This window comes from Anarrhichthys ocellatus, unplaced genomic scaffold (assembly GCF_004355925.1).
Source record: "Anarrhichthys ocellatus isolate YVR2014 unplaced genomic scaffold, GSC_Weel_1.0 scaffold43, whole genome shotgun sequence".
Lineage (NCBI taxonomy): Eukaryota > Metazoa > Chordata > Actinopteri > Perciformes > Anarhichadidae > Anarrhichthys > Anarrhichthys ocellatus.
Window position 1 is genome coordinate 1,723,682 of NW_022280073.1, and position 10,665 is coordinate 1,734,346.

General features: G+C 42.6%; 1 protein-coding gene across 1 annotated transcript in view; it reads right to left on the bottom strand.

Moving 5' to 3' along the window:
- The window catches only part of vps13b (vacuolar protein sorting 13 homolog B), a gene marked incomplete at its 5' end in the record, with an annotated part of 268,784 nt that overhangs the window by 74,504 nt on the left and 183,615 nt on the right, over positions 1–10,665 (bottom strand). The window contains 2 exon segments of the mRNA XM_031868606.1: positions 2,694–2,820; positions 7,752–7,955. Of these exon segments, the coding sequence (XP_031724466.1) occupies positions 2,694–2,820; positions 7,752–7,955 (331 nt within the window).

Genomic DNA, 10,665 nt, shown 5'->3' on the forward strand with positions numbered 1-10,665 from the left:
CACACACACACACACACACACACACACACACACACACACACACACACGGGCCAGACTACAGTGACTACACACAGTGGTATTGGCAACTACTGTGTAAACATAATCTATTCAGACCCACTGTTTAAAAAACATAAAAGGACTGGTAATGTATTTGATTCAATATTCAATGTATCATAAATATAATATTTTCTTTGTTGTTTCTATCTTAACAGAGACAAAACGTATAATTAGAATATGAAGAATAATTTAGACACTAAGTGTATTATATAAAAATGAAATAGTTTTGGCCCCAAAAGAAGAAGAATGAAATGATGAAATCGTAAAGTGTTACATGCCAGGGGACAATACTGCCTTTGATTATGAATTGGTGTTCCAGTCCAGAAAAGCACAAGTGATCCTCAATCATTATTGAACCACAATGGTTCTTGCATTTTGGCTCGAAACTATTTTGGGTAACTGTTTTGACTTTGGGCCCTCTGCAGTCTACTCAGTGGTTAGACTCAAGTTATTTAAGCTGTGATTTGTTCAGCTGATAATCCAATAGTGCGAAAGCATGTTGCCTGTTCCTTCCAGCTTGTTCTACGCTGCTTTATTGTGAAAGACTCGACACTGAAACAAGAAGCTGTTCCTTTTTAAATCTGCACACATTTTGATGCCAAGCATCCAGCTTCTTTTACCAATGACTGCTGGTTTCTTCTGTTCCGATTCATCTATTGCTCAGAGGGATCGTTGTGTCTTTCTGTCGTCAGCCTGGCTGAACCATTGCACATTGTTTCTTCTTCACGTACTAAACTATCAACAATTTATCAGTAAAGAGGATGAAAGACAATTCAAAAGTATAGAACGGTCCTCTCAAACATCTGACTGGAAAGAATCACTCTTATTTTTTTAGTAGATGTAGCAGTAGTAGTAGCAGTTATTCTAACACACAAGGTCATATCACACGGTCACATAGTTACAGAATATTATGCTGCAGCAGTGAATGAAAATTTAGACTGCAGATGAGGAACTTGTAGTGAACATTATAATGAATGCATTAATAAGTCAATAAAAAACAGCTGTTACATGTGTGTAACGTGGGTGCACCTCCATTAAAACAGTTAGTTGAAAATGAATTTTATGATACAAACTGTTATTAAAAGTCCTGTTTGTGTTGTTACTGGCTCTGAGTCTCCATATCTCAGGGAGTTATACACATCACATTGTGTGTGTGTGCGCGTCAGTGCAAACTATGGATTAGCTGTTACACATTGTCAGGGGGCGCGTTAGCGTGGACGTACGGGGCATAAAAGAGGCAGGAAGTCTCAGGGAGCTGTGCCAGAAAACATCAGCTGTATAAGCACAACGGGTCTGAGCTGTGTGGGTCAGAAGCCTCCATTACACGGCGGACCGGGCGGAGGGATTCCTAATGAGTAAGTTACTGTATGTTGCGGAGGCAGAGAGTAAATACTTCTGACATCTCACATCATCAATGTCTATTTTCATATGGACAGCAGACTGAGAGAGTAATGGTTACAATCATGGCTGTAGCAGGTCGCAGTCAGAGGGCATTCAATGTCAAGTGTAAGTGGTGAACAAACCTCCACAAAGTAGAAGAAAAATGCGCAACCTGCGAAACTCTCTTAGAAAATCCTCGTTTAAGGGGAGACACTGCAGCCACAAACATTGTTTTTCATTTGCTATTCAATGCAGAGATTTTGGGCTACATGCTCAAACAACAAGTCTTCTTTCAGACGAGTGGAGAGGAAACATTTATTTTACTACGTTGTCTATTTGTGTCGGTAGATTTCTACTAACTTCACTAAGAGCTACCATTAGATAATGACTAGTTTGCATATTTAAACAGAACATTTCAGAAAACTTGTGATGAAAAAAACAATTGTCTTAATGTCAGTAATCAACTGAGAAAGTTTCATGGTGATATTTATTAGTTCTTTTCTTTTTTAGCGTATTCACATTCGTGTCATCAAATGTCAGTTTACGATTCATATCTTTAAATTTCTATTTAAATTTGTAAATCAGACTCTGATGCAGAAATCTCCACTTCAGCAGCTCTTACATGCACCAGACTTCACACTGTCATTCCTCTCTACAGTCTGAAGGTTTGTACTGAGGGGTTTGTTCATACATCATTTATACAACATTTACTACTAAAAACATTTGTTTTATGTTGACAATACTGACAGATTTATGAAGTGATAAAAAGAGGAATCCAAAATCCCCTCTGTAGAACCCTTTGACTCGATTATGTCAACAAAATGAAACAAAAATGTTCACATTTCTGATCTGGAAATGTATGAAAATATGCATATATTTAATAAGGTAATTCGACATTTGCATATATAAATATGAAATTTCTGAAAACTCTTAATACAAAAAGAAAATGGATTCTTAATGTAAATAATCAGCGGGGGAAGTTTCATGGGGATATCTATGGGTTAAGATGTTGAACCCTATTCACCTGTAGTGTCGCCCATTAAAGGGCTATTTTGGATCATTTCAATTCTGGACCCACAAACATCCTCCTTTTCATTTATTATCCGATATTAAACTTACATTTGGATACTTTCATTCTTTCACTATTACTGTGTTAACTAGCTTGCCACAGCACATAGAAATCTACTCTTTCAGAAACATATGAATCCTCTTCAGAGAAAGGTGTAACCCTGGATTGATGTTGGGTGGACACTGACCTCTGCCGGTCCACAGTCAGGGGACAGATTCTTGCTGAAGATGATGGCCGGGGCAGCAGTGACCCGGACAGAAAAGTCAGTGAGGATGGGCGTCAGGATGGCCCGCCGCTCCTGGTGCCTCCTGATACTGAACGGAGACACATAGAGGATCAAACCATTAGCAGGCACTTCTTCAGACAGGTTCCGTAACTTATACGTATGCTCTTAATATGTGGAGAAAATGACGGGATGAATCTGGACATTTGGAGATCGGGTACCTCATTTAGAAATAACTGAATTACATTCTACTTAAAAGTGAGTAGTCCTGGTGTTGAAGCGATTCCGACAGCAACCATAAGGGACCACTTATTCGCTTGCATTCCCACCAAACTTTATTCACTAATAACTTGTTATGGTTACCAGTTGTAAAATGTTTGTAACACTGTTCCCATCTGCCGAGGACACGACCAGTCAACACAACACAGTGGAAACCGCAACATGTTCAAAACGGAGCTTTTGTTTTGCCCTGAGCTGACAGGCAGGCTCCCATTTCAAACTCTTTCTTGAATCCAAACCAGTAGAATGAAAAGCTGAACTGGATTTTCCTCTCACAGGCCAGACTTGTGAAATATTCCCATAAGTGGGCTTAAAAAAAACAAAAAAACATTTCTGGTCTAACACATTTGAGGCGCGCGCTTGAACACCGCATGGCTACAGAGATGGAGTGAGACGTTATTTGACAAGTCTCAATTGGGAACACCCCTTAATTGTATACACAAGATCAAATGGAGACCTTCTCACATCAACTCTCTCCATCTCCACTAATGTTCATTCCCACAATCAAGCCATATTTGTGGGAACATTTGTTAGCAGTAAAACAAATATACAAGGGGGCTTTACAAAGTGGTGTTAATTGCCACATCTGCTGCTATTAAAACAATCAAGTGGTACGGCTTCCAATATTTATAGTTGGCCAGGATTATAAAAGGCCCTGTTTCTAGGTGGCCTAAAGTACAGTACTTAACCAGCACCAATATCATATTCACTTCTGCTACACAAATGTGCATTACCAGTGCCCTTAAGGGATTATTTCCTGACACATTTCTCTGCGTGGAGACTTCGAGGGAGGCCCTAATTCGGAGGTGAAATGATCTGTGGGGCCAATTGCTGTTGGCTAATCTCCCCTCAGACAGGGATTGAAACAATGAGTGTCTGGTTGCAGGGGACAGGTGCTATCATTCACCAGCGGGGCCAGGAGGCGTAGGGCTCGGTTTACCAGCAATACGTGAGTCCTGCGACAGGACCGGTGGAACACAAAGGACGGAAAGAAGGACTCTGTTTTCATGCAAAGCTGCACAGTGTGAACAGTAAGTGGAGATATCCGTGGCACGGGCAAAAAGAGGGAAGCCTGCACTGGGTGGCTGATGGGGGGAGGCGATGGAGAGAGTTCACAGCTCCATGACACGGGTCTTTCCTTAGCCGGCAAATACACGGCGTGACAAGGACAGATCCTGTCAGTGGATCCACAACGCTGGAATTTCCTCGCAAAAAAAAAAAACCCCTCAGGAAACCAACTGAGGCCACAGATCCGCAACTACTGGAATTGAACTCCAAAAAACAGCCACAATTCTAAAGCTGGAGGGAGCAGGAGGGGAGGGTGTGGGGGTGTGGGTGGGGGGTATCGATGTAGGGAACGAGGGAAAGGTGTGAACTTTGGAAGTGGTGCGTGTCAAAACTTGTTACAAGCGAGGTGGTGTATTTCTGCGAGTGATTGCAGCGGACAAGTAAAGCTGTGAACTTGACTCCCCTTTCCTCGGTGTGTCGGAACATTCTCAATCACACGTTCAGTTATGACTCGGTGGTGCTGGTGGTGTCTGAGGCCGGGGTATTGCAGTGCAGCATGTGGCGGCACAGCAAAGCCCAATTTTCCAACGGAACCTCCGGTGGTTCTCCCGCCACGGCGAGGAGAGGAAGGAACGAGGAGGCAACCGCAGCCACCTCTGATTTATTTGGAAGCTCAAAGTGAGAGCGAGGGTGGGGTTCAAAAACCCTCGGCGACAACGGCAAATTTGACCTTCTCGCCGTGACCGCACAGAAGCATCACTGGTGTGAATTTCAACTTTCAAGAACATGAACATGAAAAGAGATGAAGATTAGACCTTCTGATTATTAGATGATTAATCACTACGACACTCTACATTGGCAAAAAGTCGACGTCACACCAAAGTGACCTTCGCTACAATGTAATAATGTGTGTCAATCCTTTGAGAACAAAAGTAACTGTTAAGCTACATGTTAGGTCATCCTGTAATCAAGTTATGAATAGAAAACCAGACCTGCAGCTGTAGCAAAGTTGAGTCTACTCAAAGGCATTCGGCATCTTCTGGAGCCCAAAGCGTCAGCCCAAAATCTCACCTCATTGCCCTGTCAGGATCTTGGCCTTGGCAGTGGGCCCGCGCAGCCCTGTTTTCATCGACAGCGGGGCAAATTGAGAGTAGAAAAGAAAAAATTACGACTGGATTGACGAGAGCAGTAGCCTTCTGCTCATATGAGCGTTAGGGTCTCAGGAATAAGAGGGTAAGAGGCTACGTAGAGGTCCAAGTCCGCTACTTCAAAGGGCCGTTTTAATACAGACCCTGGAACGGTTAGCAGAAGGTCAGGACAAAGGAGGATTATGGGATAGATGGCCAATACTACTGAGGACACAGTGGGAGAGTGAAAATGAATCACGGTGGTCTAGTGGTTAGAAAAAACATCCAATAGGTCCACTCCATTGTCTTGTTGAAATGTGAAAAACTAAAGCTGTACTTGCTTACTGATTCTGAACCATTCTGGTTGAAGGATTCATCTCAATGACTGATATGAAACAATCTGATTGAAGACTTTCTATCTCTTGACCAACCAGACAGCATGGCTTATTTTCTATTCAAATCATTATTTTCTAAATGTGAGTTGATTTCAAATATAAAAATCAACACTTTGCCTTAAAGTGAACACATACCAAAACACTCAAATATAAACTAAAGTAACTTAAAATGCATTCTTGCTTCTACCACCCTATTTCATCGTGATGTTTAAAGCTTCTTCTAAGAAGTGTGGTGAGAACCTCAGCTTTAACTTGACAATCGTATGGCAGCCCCAAGAGGAAAGTGAGAAACTAAAGTCTGATCTAAATAGTTGTCTCTGCTGTGTTTAAGACAGGTGAAAAACAGAATTTTTCAGAATAATTTCTTTCTTATTTCTTAAATATTTTTTAATCTGTGAAACAGGTGGAAAAAAATTAAGTTTTGCCAGGATCAATTTTCATTATTTTTCATCTTTGAAAACTGGGGATTGTTGTAATTTGTTGTAATACTATTTTCAGCCACAAGAAGCACCACTACTCCATGTTCTAAACAGTACAAAAAACATTCATGTTTTCTACCAGGTGAGGATTAATTCCCATAACTTGTTAACGCACAATTTATATACCTTGTGTTTAGAGTGCATGGAGAAGCATATCGATGAAAAAGAATCACCTGTTTCACAGATGAAAACATTTTTTAAGGAAAATACAAAGATTATCCTGGCAAAACCTTTTGTCACCTGTTCTTAAATCATAAACAAAGTAGAGAAAACTATTTAGATCATTCGCAATTTCTCACTTACCTCTCAGGGCTTCCGTACATTTGCCTAAAAAGTATTTTGCAGTTCAGCCTGAAAGAGGTAAATCAACTAACTTTTACAGAGTCTTTTGGGCAGTTTTGCCTTAATTAGATGGTGTACAGCAGGGAGCCGACAGAAAATTAGGGAGGAGAGAGAACTGGGTGACATCCAACAAATTGGTTGTTACAGTAAAAGGTCTAAGAGCTGAGGGCTCAGCATCACCAGCAGTCATTTATCATATCAAACTGCGTGTGTGTATCTGTAAGACATACAGTAAAAAAAACAAAAAACGTGTCTATTTACTGTGCATTGTGTGAAAGGTGTGTGTGTGTGTCTCAGCCAGCATCCCCTCCATGCTCCGGTGACCTGAGGGTGCTCAGTCTCAATCGGGCCCGTGTTGATTCTGCACTGCATTCTTCCACGAGGCTTATTTTTAGTTGACAGGCAACAAATCTGCAGTCCTTGCCTGTGATCCTGTGATTTTTGGGCCTGTTCCCTCTCAAAACATGAGTGGAAAAAAAAGGATGTGGGGCCAAACAGGCTGTTACACTCGTGCTTGTTTTAGCTCCCGAGTCTATAAAAAAATGACGGGGTTTGTAATTACGACTGTGCATGGAGAGGCTCCATGATAGGGCGCTAACTCAATAACTACATGATGCGCGCACGCACGCGCACACGCACACACACACACAATTTAACAATTAATTAGTAACAATTTAACCTAGCAGCAATTACTCTGGCTGTGGTCAATGAATGGGTTCATCTAAATAGACTTAAGAGTCTGAATTGGGTTTGTCTTTTTGGTCACCTGACGGATGTTATTTCAGTAATCACAAACATTTCAGTCCTGGTTTAATGTGTTAAGCCCGAGCCCTATTTTGTCCTTGTGTGTTAAGTCCTGGTAGAGATATGCGGCTCTGTGTGGATTGTAAAACGTTGAATTTTACTGGTCACATTGGTCCACTCCCGAAATGTGCTGAGTGGTTAGCCTGTGTAGTGTCTTTTTTTGTGTGTTTTAAACTACGGAAGCCCTGAGAAAGTAAAAAAAAATAAAAAATCTAGTGCTCTATTTTCTAAGTGTGATATAAAAGAAAATGTATTCCTGTTAAAAACAGGTGTTTTTGTCAAAATAATTGAGTTGTAAAGGTGTTTGTTGATCATTGACTTATCAGACTAAGTCAATGATTCACCAGAATTCTTTTTTTTCTTCACTTTCCTCTGTTTTGTAGACAACAGGGAATTTTGTTAAGAGTTCAATTCAATTCTGTTGTTTGAACTATTCTACAGTGGACGCACCAAGACTTCTTTTCAAAACAAGAATTTACTATATGAACAAGAAAACCAAAGTATTGGTGTCTTCTTGAAGTAATTAATCACACAGAATCGTCTTCCCTTTAGTCTTTACATGCAAATACTGAAGTGTCTCCTCCTGACCTGCTGGCCATGTTCCACTCCAGGGCCGGGTTCTGCGAGCTCCTCTCACTCTCCGCGGACACCCCTCCTTTGGTCCCCTCCTTCTCTGGCTTGAGCTGCTCCCACTGAGCCGTTCCGATGTTGATGGACTGCAGGTCGACCTGATACTGCCGGTCCTCCACCTCTGAGCCCGGGTCTCGCAGGATGCCGAGGTGCAACGCGCGTCTAGAGGTGAAGAGAGAGGGAAAAACACTGTTTAGTTGAGTCACTTGACAAATCCCGTAGTGATGCTAATGATCCTAAGGATGCCCAGGCTGGACTATGACTTGGATCTCTGAGAGGCGGACTACATGTAGCAGGGGGTAACAAGCAGGTGTCTAGGTCCACCCAACCTAAATGTATAAAACATGAATCGGCTTTATTTATCGTTGTGGGGGTCACATTGGGTCAGGCTGTACTTTTTATAGTCAATTACAAAGAAGTACATGACTCCAGGAGTGGAGCAGGTAGTCTGTTATACTGAACCAGTAAAGAGCTTCTGGCAGCAGGCCCTAACCACTACGGCCATCTGCCTCCTCAGTGGTTTAGTAGCACACGTTTTTTTACTGGATGATTTAAGACTAAATCAAAGCCTCTGCTACAGCCAGGCTCTGGGATAAATAACTCCGCAGGCCTCAGGTGAAATAATTTGCCTTTTTATAGAAGTTCAGATTCATGCCAACTTATCGTTGGCAGTAAACATTGCTCAAACCCCTGGCTGGACGGCACAGTAGTCTGGAGACTCTTATCGCCTCCCTCTTTCTATTTTTGGGCTCCAGAAACTCTTGTAGAGTATACACAAACTGCGATATGGCAGGAGAGATGCAGAGATATTGTCAGGAGTGGGCAGCGCCCCCCCCCCCCCCCGGTCAGCGCCAAGAAAAAGTGATGTCATCTATTTTTGCCTTTCGAGAGACAAGATCCCGGCGAAATTTCACGAGGCAGGAGGAATAATCAGAATTCGACATCTGCACATGACATCAGGGCTCTCGCTTCGTTATATGTTTATTTGTGCTGGTGAATTCAAATGAGAGCTTAAATGGTATAAATAAGGGCTCAAAATGGCTACAGATGTAGCGGCAGCATGAGTAGTTTTATTTGTTTCGGGAACGTCAATGGCAATTTTCATATAGCGCCCCCCTTTAGCCACGCTGGAAAGGCCTCTACCAGAGCGTGATGTTATGACAATGCGCACCAAGTACAAAAACAATGGCAATGGGAGATCAGAGGTGTATAACTGGATTTAGCTGGATTTGTTGACATACAAACAAGTGAAACAGATCCTTAATCAACATTTGGAACCACATTTATCAACAGAGCGCAATACAAATCAAACCAAGAGCCCTGTAAGATTTGGGTGGGATGTGTCAGTCTAGATTCATTAGGGCTTTTGTAACAGTACCTCCATCACCCTCCCCAAACCCCGAACGGTATTTTTCACATTAAACAAACCACAGTTACCTCATATGCTTTCCAAATTATCTCTTAACTTGGGCTTATTTAGGAGACTCTCTTACTCATAATCAACATTACATGGGAGTCGGCGGGCCAAGTCTCCTGCGTTGCGGAGCCGCGGGGTCATCTCCGATGACATAAATAAATATGATAAACATTTGTCTTGGTCATGCAGCCAGTGGAAACCGGCGTGATTTAATATCAAAAGACATATTTCAGCCAATCGCAGGAAACGAGAGAGCTTCATTTCTGACAAATGAGGAGGGGAGGAATTTTGGAAGTTCCCCTTGGGGTGCAATAATAATTGAAGCCAGATTTTCTTGTTGTACATGTGGGGGGAAAACACTGGCTGGTTTGACATATTTGATTGGTCATGTGAAGACCACACGGCTCGGCCCGGGAGGAACCGGAGAATGCCTTGGGAAAGCGCGGCGCCCTCCACGTACGCGCAGCGGCTGAAAACACACAGCAGCGGGGCAGGTGGAACACGCCCTTCTGCTGGGTCCGCCATGCCATTATCAGACATCTGCGAACATGTGCGAAACGTGGCGCAAAAATGAAAATAACAAGTCATAAATGACATGCTTTCGCAGATGAGGGAAAGCAAGGAGGGGAGGGGAGAAGGGGGAGTAAGAGAGCGAGAGAAAACTTTTCTCAAACACAAGTTCTTAGCTTTGCCCTTGTTCCCGAGCCAACCTTATTTTAATTGCAGGAAAAGACCACAGAAACATTATTTTTTACGACAAAATTCTGCTATTTATAAAAAGCGGATCAAAAGCTCTGCAGTAAGAACGCTCTGTTTCATGGCATCCATGGCTATTATTTTTAAAAAACATCTCTCCCTCTTCTGACACAATATAAACCCAATTTGAGTCCGAAAAAAGCCACTGGGCCGATTTCACATCAGAGCTGAAATATGAGGGCTCCCGTCCAACATTATATCATGGCTCAGAGTCAAAACCTCCATCCAACTCCAGCCCTGCAGTGGGAACCGGCAGACGGAGGAGCGGAGGCATGGCGGTGCTATGCATCTAGAACGCAGCACTTGGAAAGAGCCGTCCGCCGCTACTCCATTACAGAGAGAGAAATAATGATGTTCCAAATTCCTTTGAACAGAAGATATGTGGGCAACTTTTACAAATGGGCAATTAATTGCAAGTTATGTTCCTGTGTTTAGCATTCTTTGGGTCTGTGCATGTGCCGGGCGGAGCATCCATCACGTTTTGTGTTATTAAGTGGACGTGTGGGAGGACTGAGTGCTTAACATGTAGCAGATCTGGGAACGTGTGCTGAAGTGGTAATAGGATTCGAGGAGGAACCTACTGGGCACATGCAGAACACAGCCATGAGCTTAATACACATGAATATACTGATAAACAGCAAATGAGCTCATGCACACACACACACACACACACACACACACACACACACACACACACAC